General features: G+C 44.8%; 1 protein-coding gene across 8 annotated transcripts in view; it reads left to right on the top strand.

The window, feature by feature from the left end:
* The first annotated feature begins 83 nt into the window (after positions 1-83).
* Positions 84-21,178, top strand: part of MPHOSPH9 (M-phase phosphoprotein 9) — a 42,177-nt gene continuing 21,082 nt past the window's right edge. For 4 of the 8 annotated variants that reach the window (XM_059676913.1, XM_059676909.1, XM_059676906.1 and 1 more), the window contains exons 1-13: positions 84-283; positions 2,493-2,755; positions 5,038-5,191; positions 6,163-6,252; positions 6,449-6,972; positions 8,209-8,335; positions 9,222-9,312; positions 10,743-10,849; positions 14,066-14,188; positions 14,331-14,791; positions 15,116-15,271; positions 16,292-16,379; positions 18,607-18,822. In XM_059676913.1, coding sequence (XP_059532896.1) covers positions 2,649-2,755; positions 5,038-5,191; positions 6,163-6,252; positions 6,449-6,972; positions 8,209-8,335; positions 9,222-9,312; positions 10,743-10,849; positions 14,066-14,188; positions 14,331-14,791; positions 15,116-15,271; positions 16,292-16,379; positions 18,607-18,822 — 2,244 coding nt within the window. In that variant the 5' untranslated portion in view covers positions 84-283; positions 2,493-2,648. The remainder of the gene's footprint in view (positions 284-2,492; positions 2,756-5,037; positions 5,192-6,162; positions 6,253-6,448; positions 6,973-8,208; positions 8,336-9,221; positions 9,313-10,742; positions 10,850-14,065; positions 14,189-14,330; positions 14,792-15,115; positions 15,272-16,291; positions 16,380-18,606; positions 18,823-21,178) is intronic. The other 4 variants (XM_059676910.1, XM_059676907.1, XM_059676912.1 and 1 more) reach the window with 4 other exon arrangements.

Genomic DNA, 21,178 nt, shown 5'->3' with positions numbered 1-21,178 from the left:
GCGGAAAGTTGAGGCCTCTTCCCGGTAAAGCTGCCAGAGAACCAATCAGACGAGAGGGCTTGACAATGACCACGCCCCGCACCAGTTCCCAGGCGTTCGACCTGGGTCTCCCGCGCGAGCTGAGGGGAGGGAAGGGGGAGGTCGCGGCGCGCGCAGCTGCTCAGTGTCTCCGCCCCCTCCCGAGCGGCCAATCGCCGGCCAGGTGCCGGGCGCGCGCACGCTCCCTGAAGTTTAACGGTCGCGAGAGGCCGCTCGCCCGACGCTGAATTGAATCGGCGGCCAGGTAAGCGGCCGCCCGCCTGCCGGGAGCTGCCGGTCTCGGGGGACAGGAGGGACGAGACTTAGAAGACACGGCCTTAGAGGAGCCCTGAGCGTGCTGACGGGCTAGAGGGCCAGGGAGACGACGGCCACACGCCGCAGCTCTCCCCCAGCCCTCGGGCGTGTGGGGGCTTTGCCTGCGGCCGGGCGCCCAGTCTAGCGTCGGTGCCCTTGAGTGACACCCGCGCGGCCCAATGGCAGAGCGCCTCTCCCCGAGGGGCGGGGGGCTTGGGGAATTCCTCGTTTCCTTCGCTGACTTGGGGGATCGCGGCCGCAGTTGGTGGGACGACGGCCTTGGGTTCGGGCGATTGCGTGCGTCCTCCCTCGCCTTCTCACGTGGACCCGAGAGCCCGCACCAGCCTTTGGGGTCCGGGCACCCGACCTCTGCAATCCCCCCTCCCTTCCCCCCTCGGGCTCCCAGCAAAGCAAAACTGCACGTTAACTTTTATAGCAGCATCAGGCCCCCATCAGCCGTTCGCTTCTCCCCCAACTCTTTATTTTGTTAGGGGTCGGGGCGGGGGGGTGGGGAGAAACCAAAAGCATGATATTTTGTTGCTGTGAAATATAAAATGGTCTCTGTACTATTTATTCCCCATGACGTTTTCTTAAAAAAATTTTGCATTGTATATCGGGGTACCCCCCATTCCCCCTTTTAACCTTCACCCCTCACCCCGCGGGTGGCGAAGCATCGTCGCATTTAAAGTGGTTTTCCGTCGGGGTCTCCTGCATCCGGATGATCTCGGCCGGGGAGGAAGAGATGGGCTGCGGGTCCTCGTCCCCTGGGAGCTTGTGGTTCTTTCTGGGAGAAGAGCGAGGTGATGTGCATCCAGGCGTTTTGGTTGCCAGTTGGGAGGCGCAGCCCCCGGCGTTTTCAATACCCCATTTGTCGTCGGCGATGGGCCGAAGCCACTGGGGAGAAATCCATTGGGTTCGGCCCGGTGAACCTTGGCCTCCACACCTGTCCCTGAAGGACGCGGTTCCCTCCGTGAGATGACGCGTTTGAGGTTGTGCTTTGTGAAAACCAGGCCCTGGGAAGTGGGAGCCTAGAGGAACCGGAACACTAGATCACTTCTCTCGGTCTCACTCCCTAAACTTCACATTTTGTGAGCAGCAAGGTTTTCTTTTTGTCTTGTGTGTGTTTTTAAAATACGTGAATTTCCTAAGAAGAAGGCATATTGTTTGACTCTGTATACCTAGTGTCAGTTCAGTTTTAGTTGATCTGGCAGATAGTTTATTTTTAAAGAAGTGATGCATGCACAGGGTACAAAAGGCCGAGGAGTGCAAAATGCATTCCTTCCACCCCACCTTCCAGCCGGTGGGAAACAACCATGGTGAACGGCTTCATAGGCTGTTTTTAAGACCAAGTTAAATCCTGAGTTCTTTGTCATCGACTCACTGTGTAAATCAATAAGCATGGATGCTTGTAGAATTTATTAAACAAATGGACATGTAAGTTGTTACCTAGTAGCATTGTGTCTAGAACCTTGATTATTAGACACATACAATTCTGAAATCTTACCTGGAAAAGATGATGCTATTTTGCAGATCCACCCCTATTGTATATTTTTGTTGAGATATAATTCACATACCATAAAGTTCATTCTTTTAAAGTATACAATTGATTGGGTTTTAGTATATTCATAGAGTTGTGCAACTATCACCACTATGTAATTCCAGAACTTTTCATTGCCCCCAAAAGACACCCATACCTGTTTTGGTCACTCTCATTCTCCCCTTTCCTCACCGACTGGCAAACATTCATCTACTTTCTGTCTCTGTAGATTTGACTATTCTAGATATTTTGTATAAATGGGATCATACAGTATGTGGTCTTTTACTGAGCTTCCTATAATGCTTTCATGGTTCACATTGTAGAATGTTCATCCACATTGTAGGATGTTCATCCACATTGTAGCATATCTCAGTACTTCGTTCCTTTTTTTAATACTTCATTCCTTTTTATGGCTGAAAAGATTCCTTTATACCACCACATTCGTTTATGCATTCATCACTTGATGGGTATTTGGGTTGTATCTGCATTTTGGCTATTGGAAATGATGTTTCTCTCGGTAATGTAGACCTGTATAAAAGGATCACAGTTGCCAAAGTTACAAAGAGATAGTTGCTAGGTTTAGTGGCTTTTTAGTAGTATTTTTCCCCCCATTCATTTTCAGAGTCTTGGGAACTTAGGATATTTCACAGTTCTGAATGTTAGCAACTGAGAATGCCTGTAGACGATGAAGCATCTGAAGATGACCCGGATTCAGTTTCTTCAGACAGTGAAAGAACCTACACTTTCAAATGAGAGAGCATAACAATTTCTGTCCACTATGGAAGATGCTGACCTGGTGAAACCCTTACAAAAAACCTCATCTTCTGTAGAATCTGATATAAAAAATTCTCCCTACTCTCTTGGACTGAACTTAAGTACTAATAGGTAAGAATGGGATAGATTTTTAAAAAATGTATTAACAAATAAAAATAAATTTATTTGCATAGATTACCAATTTATCCAAATAGTGTCATAGTTACTGATTTGCACTAAAAAATAAAACAAAATTATGATCAGGATCTGTTCAGGGACAGATAAGAATAGTTTTAGCGCTTCCATGTTTTTTATTTCTGCCAGAGGTATGTACTTTTGCATGGGGAACTGTGAGAAAGAACTTGTTTTTGCTAGTTGCAGTGGTCTTTATACCTTTTTTTTGGTTTTCAGTAAATTACAAGAATATCATTAAAATTTAGTTGCCTTAAAAAAATTGATTTCAGAGAGGAAGGAAGAGGGAGAGAGAGATAGAAACATCAATGATGAGAGAGAATCATTGATCGACTGCCTTCTGCACGACCCACACTGGGAATCAAGCCCTCAACCCAGGCATGTGCCCTGACCAGGAATCCAACCATGACCTCCTGGTTTATAGGTTGATGCTCAAACCATTGAGCCATGCCGGCTGGGCTATTTCTACATTTTTAAGATAACATGATCAATAATGTTTTGTTTTTTTAAAAATATATTTTATTGATTTTTTTACAGAGAGGAAGGGAGAGAGATAGAGAGTTAGAAACATCGATGAGAGAGAAACATCGATCAGCTGCCTCCTGCACATCTCCTACTGGGGATGTGCCCGCAACCCAGGTACATGCCCTTGACCGGAATCGAACCCGGGACCTTTCAGTCCGCAGGCCGACGCTCCATCCACTGAGCCAAACCGGCTTCGGCATCAATAATGTTTAATATTGCAGAAATAGCTCACCAATCTGGAAGAAGCAATTAAAGTTGAATACTAGGAAGTAAGAAAAAAACAAAAAACACCTCATACCAAGCTGACAAAATAGATTCCGCCAAACAATGCATTTTATTTTTAAAACTATCCCATGTTTGGTCTGTTTCTAATCAGAGCCTGTCCACTCTGACTGTGTACATAGCCTGACAAGCTTGACTGCTTGTTTCTAAGTTTACAGTAGCTGAAAACCAGCAAAGAGGCAGGGACTGTTAGGGGAGGCCAGCTATAAAAAGCAGGCACAATAAAGTGTAAAAGGCAGTCTGGTGCCTGCTGTTAAAGGGGCAAATGCCTTTACACACAATAGGAGGAAGCATAAATGAAAGGAGGGCGCAGGAAACAAACCAGGCGTGGGAGGTGGTCCAGAGAGATGTCTGCCTGATAATCTCGACCGGCTGCCAAAAGCTGGCCCTGCGCTGGTTTCCTGTGCCGCGGGGCCCCTGGGAAACCCACTTCCAGAACCTAGTGTTGGATTTGCTGCAGGAACCAACCTGCATGTGCCTTTCTAGTGAAAATTACGCAGCTGAGCTTGCCTCTCTTTTCACTGCGGCTGCAGCTAAACTGGCCAAATTCAAATTGGGTTAATATAAATCCCTGATGGACAACAGATTCTGTGCTTCTATCCTTCGAATTTTTATTAATATTTTCTCTGCTTCTAATTCTGTTTTGCTGTTATTTTCATTAGTATCCTCTCTCTCTCTCACATTCTTAGTGAAACAAAGCAGAGTGCAACTGAAGAAATGGAAATGGCCTTTCAGCGATTGGAATTTAAATAAATGTTAATGTCGTAATTATGCTTTTTGTGTTTGTATGAAACAAATCTGAAATGAACTCATCTCCAGTTTGGAAAGGCAGTCCTCCTGGAGAGAATCAGTGGTATTTTGCACACTGAATAGGCTAAATTCGTCCTGAATATTTGGTGCTAATTTGCTTGGCACAACTTTTATTCAAAGATGTGCAAAGATAAGCATCAGCTTATCACGCCAAATTAGAGGGATCCAATGAACAAGACTCCACTGTCACTCTGGACAATGTGGGGTGTGGGGGTAAGAATTTCATTACAATAAGGTGCTGTTCTTAAAGGGGCAAACAGTCCTCTGCAGTATTTTAGATCAGAGGGGCTGGAGTGGGGCTGGAGGTGTTGCTTATTATTGTTTAGCAGAAACTTTTGTTTCCCGCGGGGACTTCCGAGTATCCTCTCACTTTTGAAACAGGCCTTTCTGTTGTGTTCTTTAAAAAAAAATTAAATGCTGTCTGTCTTTTTACTGCTATTTTTCTTTCGTGGGCAAACTTGTGATCAGATTTGCAACAAATGAAGTGCCATTAAGAAGGATTAAATATCAGTGGTTTGTACTGCTCTGCTAAATCTTGAACTGCTGAATTATTCAACACTCTGGTAGAATGAGGAAAACCATTTGAATTATTTATGTTTCAACAGAAGTAGCCCCCACCTTAGTACAAATGGGGTATCCTCTTTCTCAGGGAAGACCAGACCGGCCGTGACTCAAGGCGCAGGTGAAGCCCTCACCTCTTTCATGCAAGAGCTCCAGCACAGCGGGAGCACTGACTCGGAGCTTTGGAAAAACTGCGAGGTATCTAGTTTTGTTTTGTTTTTTTGAATTTTAAAATAACTATAAAGGTGCCTCTCTGTAAGTCTGAATTGTTAGAAATGGATATCCTGTAGCGCATGACACTGAAGTTAGTGCTAAAGTAAAGTGACCGGATATATTAACAGGAATGATATTGAATGAATGTGAAAAAGACGGTGAGAAGTGTGTCTTAACAACATATTCGTGATTAGACAGAAAAGCCAGCAACTTTGGTGTCTATTGAGCAAGGGGCAGAGAGGATGAGAGGGGGTGCAGGTGTGGGGGCCAGATCGGGCAGGGCCGGGAAGGATTGGTAGGAAAGACACTGGGAGGCTTTACCCAGGGCAGCCCGCGTTCATGGCCGCTCCTGTGACATTGTAGGTTATTGCATGTAGTCCATGACTGAAAGCACAGCGGCCGGCCAGTTACAGGAGCACTAACTGCTCTGGGGCGGCGGGTGGGTCAAGACCTAAACAGGCTGGGAAGAGTCACAGGCCAACTCGGGGGTTTTTAGTACTTTGTCAGCTGTACAGCTTTAAACTCTTCAATACCCAACTTTAAAAAGGTGCTTTTACACAAATAAATTAGGGGCTAAAATTTCATAATACCAAACGATTTCTTGTTTTAAGATGTGGGATTATTTTTGGGAGTGTAAGTCACTGTTAAGAAAATCCTTAGTTGTTATGAGACAACTGTAAGGTGCCCCTACCCATTCTTATTCAATCCAAAATGATAACAGAGAACATCAGATTAAGATGCCAGTTGGAAAAGGAAGATTTACCCCATAAAAAAGAGGTCCCCAAGCCTATGAACTTGTATTTTTACATTAAACATGGTTTTACAACTATATAATTCCACTTACAAATTTTACATTAAAAATACATTGTTAAAAAGACCCTTTCCTACTGGAGGAATTTTTCTGTGAAATATTAGGTTTAAAATGATCCTTAACTAAAATATTGTGTAATTATTAGGCCAGGTGGTTACAGCTATTCAACTTGGTGGAAAAACAGTGCCAAGAACAGATAGCGGCCCAGCAGGAACAGTTCCACAACCAAGTCCAAGTAAGTTGTTATTTACACGGGCGTCTTGTTAGGTGTAAGATATGTACTTTATATCAACTTCGTTTATAAACTGAAGATAAGACATGCGGATTATCTTTAGAGTAATGTCGTATTTTGAACACTATTTTCATACCATTTATAAAAGTGTGATGTTTAATATACTTTCTTACCTAAACCTGTCACTTTTTATTTTCAGCGGGTCCAGAAGGAAATAAAGAATTTAGTCAAGTTACAGAGCAGTAATGCTTCACGGGCTTCCTATGACAGAAGTTCTCTGAGCGAACACCTCTCTTCAGGAAGGCAGATGGGGTTCTTTTCTGAAAACAGTGACAGAAATGAGTCTGTCCTCAGTTACCCAAAGTCCAAAGAACCTGAAATGCAGCAGGAAACATCCCCGTCACAGCCAGACTGCAATGTGGACAGCAGCTCAGTGAGCAGTGGCTATGGGACCTTTTGTGTCTCGGAGTTAAATACCTGCACGTCTAAGGGCCCCCAGGAGTTCATGGAGCACACGGAGGCTTCGGCGGGGCAGTGCGGGGCGCCAGCTGTGCAGACCTCGTCTCCTGTGGATGGTGGGAAGCACAAGCGTTTCTACATCCATTCTCCCCAGGAGTTCAGTGACTCGTTGAAGGAAGACATTTCCATTTTTCCTGGTGATTTTGAACACAAGTTTCTCGGTGAAAGTAAGATTTTGGAAGTGTACAGTGGAAAAACAAGTAGGTAAGTAGAGTTTCTGCATCATTTGAGGGGCATTTACTTGTTTAATACACTTAGAATCTAGCAGATAAAGCTCCTTTTCATTGGACTGTAATAGAATGAGATGCATTTGAACATTTATCTGTTTTACCAAAGTCTTTCGGCTAGTGCCTGTGGAAGTTGGAGTAAACAAAGCACAGTATATACTAATGATTCCCCCTTTTTTTCTTCTTAACATATTTTTATTGATTTTAGAGAGGAAGGGAGAGGGGGAGAGAGAGAGAGAGAAACATCAGTGATGAGATAGAATCATTGATTGCTGCTTCCTGCATGCCCCACACTGGGGATCGAGCCCGCAACCCAGGCATGTGCCCTGACAGAACAGAACCGTGACCTCCTGGTTCATAGGTTCATGCTCAACTACTGAGCCACCCGGACCGGGCTCTTCCCATTTGCAATGTTATGAGACTACTAAACCCTTAAAGTGGAAGGGAGGCCTTGCCAGAAAAATGCCTTCTAGGATTTCTAGTCACTATAAACTTGCTCAGAATGGTAGTATAGGACTATGTCAACAGTGGGATTTTGTTACACATGTTTATGTAATTGGAAATCAAAAATTATACACAAGCAAGAAGCATTTTTCTCAGACTGTTGAGATCTTGCTTCCAGGCATGATATAAAATATAAACTTTATATCTTATTTAAAAAATTATACACAAGCATACTTGATTTTGTGTGTCTTTTTATATATAAGAAGAGACTTGTAAGTTTAACAACATTTTGATTGACCCAGGGACTTTTTAGTAAAGGAACTGTAGCTGAATGTTTGTAAAACAAAAAATCATTTAAAATTATGTAGATTCCCCTCAATTTCCAGTTTGTATCTCTGAAATGCGCCACAAAGTAAGGTGTGCGCCAGAGCAGCCAGTCTTGTGCACACACAGTGTAGTTATTAGTCCGTGGGAATAAATGTGCTCACTGTAGAGGCAGATTTAGACCTGGAAGCGTGGCTGCGTGGCTTTGCTTTGGTTGACGGCTATAGACTGTATGTACTGCTGATCGCTGTTGGTCTTTTAGTTCATTTTGCCTTTGGGAATGAGAAACTGGAAAAAGAAATGTAGGTGAATCCATAATGTCCATCTGCCCTTTGCTCTTAGAAAACAACTCAAAGCCCTTTCCACTGATACGGTGTCGGCGTGTCATTAGTTTCTCATGGGAAGGACGACACCCAAAGAGTCATTTTGGTTTTCTCTTTTTAAGTAGTAAAGCGATCACATCATGGGCACAGAAGCTGAAGCAGAACCACCCGAAGGGAGCCCATGCCGAAGAGGGGTGTCCCCAACCCACGCAAGGAACCGAGCAGCCCCAGAGAGTGCCGGTGGACAAGGTGGGTGACCGTCACGTCACTCCGGGTTTCCTGCCTGCTCATCGCACAGATGTCATGTCAGTTTGTTCCATTGACATCTCTGCCTTTTGGTGGCACAGAGGAGTGGAAGCAGCGATTGGCCCTAAGTCTTGCTTCTTTCCCAGAAATCAAAACTAACGAGGGAGAAAATACTAGAAAAAACGAACTGTTTTGTAAAGGCCCTAATTCTTTTTCAACTGCAGATGTCACATTTAAACAGAGAGTAATTCATTTCATTGTTTTTTAAAAACCCTCAGGGAGGCCAGTGGTTGAGCGTGGACGGTTCGATTCCCCAATTCTCCGATTCCCCGTCAGGGCACGTGCCTAGGTTGCGGGCTCAGTCCCCCAATAGGGGTGTTTCGATCTCTCTTTCCCTCTCCCTTCCTCTCTCTGAAATCAATAAAAATATATTTTTTAAAAAGATGATGTCTACTATTTAAAGTTCATATTAATTATTGTGGTTTTCAGAGTTGATTTGATTTAATGTAATTTGAATGATAAGGTGAATTATTATAGCTCTTACATTCATTTTTATACCAAAGGACTTTAAGTCTAGGCACCTCACATTTCCTTTGCAAGTAGATGGCAAATTATTAACACATTTTCCTGCCAAACTCATTGAATAACACCTGCTCCCAGTTTTCTCCTCTCAGGTCCGCAGAAAACCCAAATGAACTTTTCTAACTTATGTAGGAAAAGAGAATTATTTGCTGTTAAATTCCCGTTGTTTTGCATTCTTGCAACCAGAGGGCCAGCCAGGTGTTGTGCACGGACCCCTGGCAGGTCTCTGCGCCAGCTTCGACCTTGGTCAGCAGTGTGTGCCTGGGGTATTTAGCTGGCAGCTCACAGTTGTCCTCTTGAATTGCAGTTGGAGTTCGCTGCTGCTACACCACCTCATGCTTTTTACCTCAGTAAGCCAGACGAAAACCCCAATTTTTGGATGGCTGATTCAGGAACAGGTATGAAACTTATATGTTTAAAGATTTTTTTTTCCCCTTTTTCCTTTTTAATAACATCTGCATGTCCCAGCGGGGAGACTCACGTGCATTGTGTGAGAGTGGTCTCTGTAAGTGAACGCATGGTAGCTGTAGCTTCCTTACTTGGTGTCTGCCTACTGTCAGGATAGATGCGTTTCTGCAGGTATTTCTTTCTTTATTTTTTGTTGTTCTTTTGTTGTTAATCCTAATCGGAGGATATTTTTCCATTGATTTTTAGAGAGAGTGGAAGGGAGGGGGAGAGACACACATGGATTGGTTGCTTCCCGCACACGCCACGCCTGCCTGGGGCTGAGGAAGAGCCTGCAGGTATTGCAAATAGCACAGAAATGACCTCAGCATTTTCATGGTGCCTCAAAATGAATGAAATGCAAACTCTGGGAGCCATTCTCCACTCTCTACTTTAGTTCTAATGGCTTTACATAGTGGCTCCGTTTCCACACTCCTGCATCAGTTCATCGGGAGGAATTAGCTTTGCCTTCTGAAAACTTCTACCCCAACCACCTTCACACTGTCACCTTAAAGGAGCCCCATCACCTGTCACCTGGGCTCCTGCGACTTCTTCCCTGCCTCCCTGTGCTCACCTTTCCATCTGTGCTCAGCGCAGTAGCCAGCCACCTGCTCCTTGTTAGAGATGAGTCAGAGCACGTGACTCCTCGGCTCTAACCTCTGTTAGGCCTTGGAGTGTCTGTGAGGCCTATGGAGGCCTGCGAGAGCTTGCCCTGCACGCTCTGACCTCACGCTCTGCCGCGCTCTGCCTTTCTCGGCTTGGGCAGGGAGGCTGTTGGTCCACAAAGTTCTCATTGGAGGGCTTTTGCATGGGCTGCTTTCTGAACTTGGAATGTTCTGCCCCCCTCATAGGTGGCTAAAATGGCCAACTCCTTCTTAATTGTTACTCTGCAGTGAGCCAACCCTGACAACCCTGTCCCCCCTCCCCCAATTACATATTCCCTTCTCTGGATTTTTAAATTTTACCAACCGAGTGCTCACCACCCTCTAACTTCCTGTGATTTTCCTCTTGTTTGGGTCTCAGTCTCCCTGCGCCCAGCCTGGCACAGTAGATGCTCAATAAATATTTAAATTATTGAATTCTTTATATTGCTTCCATATAAGTCTGTACTATTCACAAAGAAATTGTTGTCTTTATATTTTTTAAATTATGCTAGTTGATCTTGACTTGTAACATATTTCAACTTTAAATACTTGGATCATGAAGACAGGACTTTTACACGGTAAGGCATTCATGTGAACTGTTTTCCGTCCAATGAAACTTTTCGTATTCAGATAGACAAAGGCTAGTTATTTCCCGCATTTCGTTTTCTTTAGGTAGAAATGTTACTCTAGAATCACTATTGTTCTGTCTCTCCTTGCTTCTCTTCTGTGTGCCTGCACAGGCCTGACACACTGGAGACTGGAGGAGAAGGACACGTACCACTCTCTGCCCGAGGTCACAGACAAGCCCTTTGCCCTGTCCTCCTCCCCCCAAGTGTCAGCCAGCCCGGTAAGTCAAAACATGTGTGTGTTTGCATTGTCACATGGTAAATAAGTACTTGACTTCATTATACACGTTGTGTTTTTCACTTTCCGATGCAGAGAAGAAAGCATGGGCATTAAATCATAGTCATCTGCTCTCAGATTCTGTCTGTCATTGCCTATGTGATCTTAGGAAAGTTACTTAAGAGTGGGATTAAAAATGCCTAGTGACCCTGGCTGGTGTGGCTCAGTTGGTTGGGCACCATCAGGTGCACCGAAGGGTCCCAGGTTCAATTCCCGATCAGGGCATATACCTAGGTTTTGGGTTTGATCCCTCCTAGTAGGGGCACATGTGAGAGGCAGCCAATTGATGTTTCTCTTTCTCTTCCTTTCTCTCTAAAAATCAGTAAAACATGTCCTCAGGTGAGGATTTAAAAAAAAAAAAAAAGCCCATGAGTGCTTTGTGAAAGTAAATGAGGTGGTTTTGTGCCTACTATTTAAATACAGTAGGCCCGCCCTAACCGGTTTGGCTCAGTGGATAGAGCATCGGCCTGCAGACTGAAGGGACCCAGGTTCGATTCCAGTCAAGGGCATGTACCTTGGTTGCAGGCACATCCCCAGTAGTGGGTGTGCAGGAGGCAGCTGATTGATGTTTCTAACTCTCTATCCCTCTCCCTTCCTCTCTGTAAAAAATCAATAAAATATATTTTAAAAAAAATACAGTAGGCCCATAGATAAACTTTTCCTGCTCTCAGGCCTGGTTTGACTTTGTATCCTATTACACCCTCCCACTAAACCATTTGTATTCCAATGCTGAACAATTTAATTGGTATTAATTTTCTTTGAGTAAGAAATGTAAATACTTTGTTTATTTCAGAATAAAGAAACACAACTCTCCAATATGTGCACATCGAGGTACATACTTCACTTCTTGTCTTGATTAGGTGATGAGAGAAGAGTAGTTTGGGAAAAGGAGAGATACCATTAAAGTAACCAGGAGAGCTGAGCCTGAGTGACAGCCGTAGACAGCTGTGGCAGACGGGTCTTCAGAGGAAGGAGCAAAAAGCCAGATAACCCCAGGGAGGAAGGAAGGGTGGGACGTGTGACTGAGGGGCTGGGCGGCCGAGTGGGCTCTGCTTACAGGGCTGCCTGTGTGTTCCTTGATCTGCAACCTCAGTAATTAATGCTGTAATTGTTGACTCTAAGGTGCCATCCATTTGAAGATTTTCTGTGTGATAGGCTACCAAGAAAAGAATTTATCAATTAGACTGATGCAATGCTTTTTTTTTTTTATAAACTCTTTTTAAAAAATATATTTTTATTGATTTCAGAGAGGAAGGGAGAGGGGGGAGAGAGAGAGAAACATCAAAGATGAGAAAGGGCCCTGACCAGTTTGGCTCAGCGGATAGAGCGTTGGCCTGCGGACTCAAGGGTCCCGGGTTCGATTCCGGTCAAGGGCATGTACCTTGGTTGTGGGCATGTCCCCAGTGGGGGGTGTGCAGGAGGCAGCTGATCGATGTTTCTCTCTCATCGATGTTTCTGGCTCTCTATCCCTCTCCCCTCCTCTCTGTAAAAAATCAATAAAATATATTTAAAAAAAAAAAAGACGAGAAAGGATCATTGACTGGCTGCCTCCTGCACGCCCCCTACTGGGGATGGAGCCCGCAACCCGGGCATGTGCCCTTGACCAGAATCAAACCCAGGAACCTTTAGTCTGCAGGCCAGCGCTCTATCCACTGAGCCAAACCAGCCAGGCCTGCAGTGTTTTCTTATCACTTAGAATTTCTATTGTTTTCTTACAAAAAGAGCTTGTGATTAAACATAGATTTTTATCATGTAAGCCTTACATATACTTAGAAAGGAAAATGTAAGGGAAATACATGGGTTCAAACTTCCTCACCTGCAGAGGCTCACCCTCCTTTTCCATCCCAGTGCGGGTATCTGTTTTCCCACCTACTGTTTCCTTCGTGACATGGCATTCCTTCCTTGATGCTGTGGGGCCCTGACTCCCAGATGGCACAGCTGCTGCGCATGCCTGCTCCTGTCCCTTCATAGCGGCTCCCAGGCTTCCTTGTAGTCTCAGCACACCTCTGTGGCCATGTGGATGGCTTTGGTATTTGCTTATGAGCAGGCAATGACATGTCACAGCTGCTGTTTGACTGGCAGTAGTTACAAGATGCCAGTTACAAGACCTCATTTCAGAGATGTTACAGTATGAAGAGAAGAGAAATCATCAAAGTGATGGCACATGGGAGCTTGTACCACCGTGAGCTCTGAGTGGAATAGCTGCAGCCAGCGGGCAGGGCTGAGGCTGGAGCCAGAGAGCTGCTGCTTGTCATGGGCCGTAAGACTTGAGGGCCTCTAGGTCATTGGTATATAAACCATCAAGTTTTAAAACGGGATTACAGAGAATTTTTAGGGTTTATGTTTATCAAATTAATACCTTCGACACACACACAACAATATAATGAATTCTTTTTCACAAGCTAGTAACAGGGTTGATTTAACAATATAGTTCCTGGTGCCCTGCAGCCACGTTGGGCCTGGGAATGGGACGTGAGGTAAGGCTGTAGGATGAACTCCCTGGCAGTGTGTCCCTCCTGGAATTCAGTCTCATTTGACAGAATGGCCAAGGTCACACTTGACAAGGTTGAATAGTGCCGGCACTAGCTCCCACCTCGAAATAATTTGAGCCCCAGGTTTTTCCACTTGGAGCTTAGACAGCGGTGCAGTATTTCCAGCGCAGCGGAGCCCCGACGTCAAGCTGTAGAAACACCCTTTTCTTGTCTGCCAGCTCCTAACGTGACCTAACCACATAGCCGAGGAGCTGCACCTCTTGACAGCTGTCCCCGTGAGTCTCAGGAAATCAGTCTGGCGAGGAGTGTCCTTGTCCTGCTTCATTCCTTCTTTCTCAAGTCTTATCTCAGAACCTCCTTCTCATTTTGAGTAGGGGACGTCCAACGATTTTATTCTTTGAAAGTATTCTAGGCCATTAAGTAATTAGGTTGAGATGATTCCCTTTATTGTTGGGGGGATAGGAAAACTTTCTCATTGTAAGGGAGACTCATGTAATGAGTTTTGACTGTAATCGGTTTTGACTTCCAACCTTCATTATAGATCTGACAGCACAATGCTCAATTTATTAACAACCTTTAAAAAATCTCTTATGGTGCTGATCTTGATTTTAGAAAGCTTTTTCTTCCTTGCTAATAGCATTGAAATAATTTTGTTTTATGTCTTTAAGGCTAACACTAGTAATGAGATGAAGCTTCCGTCACTGAAGGATATTTACCATAAAAAGCAAAGGGAAAACAAGCAGTTACCCGAGAGGAATCTCACTTCTTCCAGCCCAAACCATCCGCCCGAGGTAACGTGGTCCGCACCCTGCGGGGTGGAGTGAAGCTGCTCCCGACCCTCCCTGGGCTTTAGCGCGTTTCACCGGGAGGCCTGGCTGCTCACCTCCACAGCAGCCCGTGGGAGGGAGAACCACGCTGTCTGCCTATTTCCAGGTGCTGACTCTGGACCCAACGTTACACATGAAGCCAAGTGAGCAGATGGCGGGGACTCAGCCGCCGGGCTTTCTGAACGCCCTCCAGGACAGGATCTCCTTCTCGCCAGACTCTGTTCTGGAGCCCAGTGTGTCCAGTCGCTCTGACATGGACTCCTTCTCGCAAGCAAGCAATGCCACCTCTCAGTTGTCTGGGTTCCCCAAGTGCCCTTCACATGCAAAAGCCTCAACAGCGGCCTCTTGGAAAAATCACGCATTCCCAAACGAAAGCAGGACCAGCTCCACGTTCCCCTCAGTCTATACTGTCACTAGTAACGACCTCTCGGTCAACACCGTGGAAGAGGAAAACACTGTCATGGTAACTGCAGCCTCAGTCAGTCAGTCCCAGCTTCCAGGTACAGCCAACAGTGTCCCAGAATGCATTTCATTGACTTCCCTGGAAGATCCTGTGCTATTGTCTAAGTATGTATTTCAGTGGATGGCCTGTAATACTAATCGATTTTCTGTGGTGTCTGCTTAAATGATGAAAGTGGTTTTTATTGAATTTCAGTAATGTATAAAACCTTAAGTTAAAAACAGAGATAGCATTTTTAAGGTAGACCATCTAAGAATTAAATAATCCATGTCTGTTTTCTTCTTTACTTTGTTGGTGGTTAACTTGTGTATTGTCTATATTTTCTGAGTGCAAAGGGAAAAGGCTGTGTTTTTGCTCATGAGAATGACTGTTCTTTTGGGACAGAGAGTGAGGAGACACTCTCCTAACAAGCCTTTCCCTCCTGCTGACAGCGTCAGGCAGAACCTGAAGGAAAAGCAGGCCCGGCACATAGCAGATCTTCGAGCTTATTATGAGTCAGAAATAAGTAGCTTGAAACAGAAGCTGGAGGCAAAAGAAATTTCTGCAGTTGAAGATTGGAAGAAAACCAATCAAATTCTTGTAGACAGGTAAAACTTAAAGCTTAACTATAGTTTAAAAAATATAATTTAATTTTTATAATTTAAAAATATAATCCAACTTGGATATATTATTTTCCTCAAAGTATAATATATTGTGATGATAAATCACTTCTAAATCATGTGCCTCAGATTTGAATTTTTTTTTTTAATTTTTATTGATTTCAGAGAGAAAGGGAGAGGGAGAGAGAAATCGAAACTTCACTGATGAGAGAGAATCATCGATTGGCTGCCTCTTGCACACCCCCTACTGGGGATTGAGCCCCCAACCGGGCATGTGCCCTGACCTGGAATCAAACCAGTGACCTCTTGGCTCATGGGTCGATGTTCAACCACTGAACCACACTGGCCGGGCAGATTTGAAAATTTTAATACCAAAAACACGTTTTCCTAAGTAATTATTTTTACAGATTTGAACGAGCCTCTTAGAACACACTAATAACTGACATGCGCGTAGGTACTTCCTGTGGGTTGAATGCTGAAACAGTTGAGCAGACCTTGTGTGTGTCAAGGAATGTTACTTATGGGAGATGAGTGCTACACATGGATCCCTGATGAGAAGGTGATGACTAGTGCCCTTGGGCAGTGCTCCACCTTTTTTTGTACCCAGACAGTTATCCTGTTAAAACAGCTGTAGGAACACAGGGGAGAATGGCCCCGTACTAGGGATAGCTTTGCATCCATCCCCTGATGGACACTGGGGCTGCTTCCACCTGTTGGTACTGTGAATGATGCTGCTGTGAACATGGGTGTGCAAGGAGGTATCTGTTCCTGTCTTGCGTTGTTGACTTAATCTTTCTTAGGGGTCTTTTTACATCCTTATTTTCTCTGACACTGTGCTGCCATCAGGTCACTGAGGTGCATTTTACTAAAGCGGCATCCTGAGTCTTGGCTGACGTGGAGAGCTGGTGTTTGTTACGTGCTGTATTGGGGAGTTGGTTAGGTTTATAGAACACTTGTCCGGGAGAGGGCTTGACCTTCCAATTGTTTCATTTCAATTTATGGTCTTAGATGCGGTCAATTAGATGGTGCTCTGAATGAAGCCACTAGCCGTGTGAGGACACTTGAAAATAAGAATAACCTACTAGAAAGAGAAGTGGTAAGTAAGTATTCTATTTTTTGTTGTTCTAGCGTCTTTTTAAAAAAATATATTTTTATTGCTTTCAGAGAGGGAGGGAGAGGGAGAGAGAGATAGAAATATCAATGATGAAAGAGAATCATTGATTGGCTGCCTCCTGCACGCCCCCTACTGGGGATCAAGTCCCAAAACCAGGGCATCCACAGGCGGATGCTTTATCCACAGAGCCAAATCGGCTAGGGCTGCCTTTTTTTTTTTTTTTTTTTAAATCCTCATCTAAGGACATGCTTAGAGAGAGGAGGGGTGGGAGAGAGAAAGAGAGACAGACAGACAGACATCAATGTGAGAAGCATCGATTGGTTGTCTTCCATACTCTCCCAACCAGGGATCGAAACCGCAACCTGGGTATGTGCCCTGACCTGCTCCAACCAACTGAGCCACCTGCCCAGGGTTCCATTTTCTTATATAAATAACAAGAAATGTGTAAACATTTGCTTTTAACTATATAAATTTTTTTTCATATAGTACTAAGTTCTGTTCTTCCACATATAGCCTTATAAACAATGTTTTGGTGGAAAGTGTCAGTTATGTTTTATACACTGTTTCTTTGTTTTTGATGTTTTTAGTTATCTTTGTCTTCTCCTACACTCTAAACTTCATGAAGTCAGAACTTGTCTTTCATGTTAATCTTCATTTCTAGCCACCCTAGTGCGCAGCACCTATTGGATATTCAAGAAATGATTGAGTGAATATTAACATGCATATTGAATTTTATTTTCCTAGTAAGTGAGAGACTAGGGTAAGGAATGCATTTTTTCTAAGCTTTAAATGTGAATGTAGGACAACAAATTCCAGCTGTACTTTCAGAGTCCTTTCTCTAATAGCCGTGGTTATTTTCCTCACTAAAGCGATCCAGAGGTGAGTCCTAAAATCCGAATGCCTTGAACAGTGGTTTTCAGTTCACATTTTATGATCAACTCATGGTAGCATAATTCTGGTCTCCACCCCAGGCTATAGCAAAATAGTACATTTGCTGCCCAGCCAGTATGGCTCAGTGGTTGAGCATCGACCTGTGTACCAGGAGGTCAGATTCCATTCCTGGTCGTGGCACATGCCCAGGTTGCTGGCTTGATCCCCAGTGGTGGGCATGCAGGAGGCAGCCGATCAATGGTTCTGCCTCATTGATGTTTATATCTCTCCCCCTCCCTTTCTCTCTGAAATTAATAAAAATATATAAAAAATTAAATTTGCTGATTTCCATTTTATGTTCTGCTTTATTATTTTACTAGGGGCCCGGTGCACGAAATTCGTGCACTGGGTGTGGGGCGGGGGAGTGTCCCTCAGCCCAGCCTGCCCCCTCTCACATACTGGGAGCCCTCAGGCGTTGACCCCCATCACCCTCCAATCGCAGGATCGGCCCCTTGCCCAGGCCTGAGGCCTCTCGCCTAGGCGTCCAGCCCGGGCAGCGGGGACCCACAGCTGCAGCGGCCCCTCGATCATGGGCTTCGGTTTAGGCCCAGGCAAGGGTCCCCTAGCTCCTGGGACTGCCAGCTTCGACCATGCCCAGCTCCCATCTCTGGCTCCACCCCTACTTCCTGCTATCACTGGCCAGGGCGGAAAAGGCACCTGATTCTCCGATCATGGCTTGGGGGCAGGGCAAAGTCGGCCCCAGGGCCGCCTTTGCCCTGCCCCCCAGCTCTTAGCTCTGCCCTGGGTTTCCAATCACTGTCAGTGGCAGGGGGCTTCTTCCTGCTTTCCCTTTCGCCTCCCTGAATTGTGCCTACATATGCAAATTAACCGCCATCTTGTTGGCAGTTAACTGCCAATCTTAGTTGGCAGTTAATTTGCATATAGTCCTGATTAGCCAATGAAAAGGGTATCGTCGTACGCCAATTACCATTTTTCTCTTTTATTAGTGTAGATATTTTAACGCTCAGTTTATTAGCTGCTATTGAAACATCCATTTTTTTTTTTTTAGTGATATATATATTTATTTATTTATTTATAGATTTCAGAGAGAAAGGAAGAGGGAGAGAGAGATAGAAACATTAATGATGAAAGAGAATCATTGTTTGGCTGCCTCCCCCTCACACTGGGATTGAGCCCACAACCTGGGCATATGTGCCCTGACCAGGAATCAAACCGTGACCTCCTGGTTCATAGGTCGACGTTCAGCCACTGAGCTACGTTGGTGGGTGAGACATCTATTTCTTATTAAAGACAATTGATTATCCTGTCTGTTTTGTAGAGTGATTTCAGAGAACGCCTCAGTGCAGCCAGCAGTGCCTCCAAAATCCTTCAGGAACGCATCGAGGAAATGAGAACAAGTAACAGAGAAAAAGACAACACCATCATGCGACTGAAGTGTAGGCTGCAGGATCTGGAGGAAGCGTTTGAGAATGCCTACAAACTCTCCGATGACAAAGACGCCAGACTGAAACAGGAAAACAAAATGTTTCAAGATGTAAGTGACTTGGTGATGTGCTCAGCTAAAGTAACTTTAGATTCTGTACTTTTACAAGCTCTTAAGAGTTTTTCCACGTTTAGTTTATTTTACATAACTTTGCTGTAGCTGCAAATATATACCTTCCCATGGTGTAGGGTGGGTCTTTCTTGAAGCAGGAAGTGAGCTCTGAGACCAGGCTGTCGCTCCCTCCCACGCATGCCTTTGTCTCTGGCAGGCCCACTTGGGAGCGGTCTGAAACTAGCATCCGTGTGTCTGGCAGGGCAAAGATTGAGAACGGGTTTGCTTAAACTTCTTCACTCTGATTTAATTTCACTGAACATTGGATTTGTGTGGCACTGATGTGGGAGTAGGTTTCAGATTGTAATTTTTTTCCCCTCTTAAGTTTTTCTTAATATTCCTTGTCATGGTACCTAAAAAATCTAAAAGTATTTTGACTGTTGAAAGCTTCATCCTGATAGCTTTAGGTTTGATGCTTGTTACTTTTTTATTTTATTTTTTATTTTCTTTATTGATTAAGGTATTACATATGTGTCCTTATCCCCCTATAGCCCCCTCCCCCCTCCTCATGCCCTCACCCCACCCCAGTCTCTGTGTCCATTGGTTATGCTTATATGTATGCATACAAGTCTTTTGGTTGATCTCTCCCCCTTACCCCCACCCTCCCCTGCCTTCCCTCTGAGGTTTGACGGTCTGATTGATGTTTCTCTGTCTTTGGATCTGTTTTTGTTCATCAGTTTATGTTGTTCATTATATTCCACAAATGAGTGAGATCATGTGATATTTATCTTTCTCCAACTGACTTATTTCGCTTAGCATAATGCTCTCCTGGTCCATCCATGCTGTTGCAAATTGGTTTTAAATTTTATTTTCACGAAACACACATAAATGGTTTAAGTAGCGAAATTGGAAATGAATAACAAGCCCTTCCCCCGCTCTGTACCTTGGAGTTCCCTACCCTGGAGGCCATTACCATCAGCTCTTTTAGCTGTTTCTTCCAGTATTTTCCTCCATGTTCCTAAATAGGAAACTTACATTATTATTTCTTGTTCCCATCAAATCAGACGGTATATGACTTCCTTCTGTCCACCGTTACAGTTTAGCTTTCTTACACCATTTGCTGCCAATGCAAACCCCTCCCAATGTGGTTCACATGTTGAACTGATGCTAAGGCGCCTTCTCTTTCCCGTTGTGACGGCTCTGGAATTGAGGCAGCTTTACACCGCAGTGTCCGTTTTCATCGGCAGCAGCCTTTTTCCTCTGGTAGTAAGTGAAGTGATGGTACAGCTTCTAGTCAGCGGTGTCTTCAGTTGGAAATACGTGTGTTGTTGTTTATAGTTAGACTAGAGGCCCGTTGCACGAAGATTTGCGCAATAGGCCTTCCTTCCCCTGGCTGCTGGCACCAATTTTCCTCCGGCACCGGGGACCCAGGCCTTTGGTTCTGCCGGAGCGGAGAAGCGTAGCCTCAAGTGGAGAAGCCTAGCGAGGCTTGGCTTCTCCGCTCTGGCCGCAGTGGAGAAGCCAAGCCTCTTCAGTCTTCAGTCTTCGCTCTGCACCTGCATGTGCAAATTAACCTGCCATCTTTGTTGGGTTCATTTGCATACTCATCCTGATTGGCTGGTGGGTGTAGCGGAGTGATGACCAATTTACATATTTCTCTTTTATTAGTGTAGATCAGTATTCAGCATTTCTGCATCTTTGTGAATACTGTTCAGCGCTAAGCTGCCGTGTGCAGTGGTTACATTTCCTTTCTCTTACAACCTTTGTTTTTCCTAGAAGTGATTAATTGCCCTGTTTTTCTGTCTGCCCAGTTTTCCATATGCCTAGCACTTGCACACACACACACCCTCGCTTCAGACTGAACCGGTGCCTGTGAGGTCTGAGTGCAGGTTTCCTGCCTGGCCCTGCCTCCTCCTGGGATCCGCCCTGCTGTATGGGTCCTGCGTGTCCCTCGTGGGTGAAATCCTTGTTTTGCTAGAGTACATCTGAGAAAGAGAATGCAAGTGAGACACCTTTGGAGACCTCCTGTATCTGAAAACTTGAGTTTCTAGTCACATTTTACTTAGTTTTTAGAATAGTTTTGGATTTATCAGAAACGGTCAGCAGTGGGCTCTGGGGCAGTGGGGGAAGAACTCAGGTTGGGTTTTTTTAAAGACTTTTCTTCAGTCATTTTCTCTTCACCCTGTCCATCTCCTCTCCTTCCCTGTCAGACGGCTCCAGAGTTGCATTTTCTCCTGTTCTTGTCACCTGTGTCCAGTGGCTGGGCTGGAGGTCGGCTGCTGTATGGGATGTGGAGGGTCCTGGATTCTGACCACTCTACCCGAGGACTGTGGCCGGGTCCGTGTGTCTGCCCTGT

Source organism: Myotis daubentonii, chromosome 19, assembly GCF_963259705.1.
Source record: "Myotis daubentonii chromosome 19, mMyoDau2.1, whole genome shotgun sequence".
NCBI lineage: Eukaryota > Metazoa > Chordata > Mammalia > Chiroptera > Vespertilionidae > Myotis > Myotis daubentonii.
This window is presented reverse-complemented; position numbering and strand designations above follow the sequence as displayed.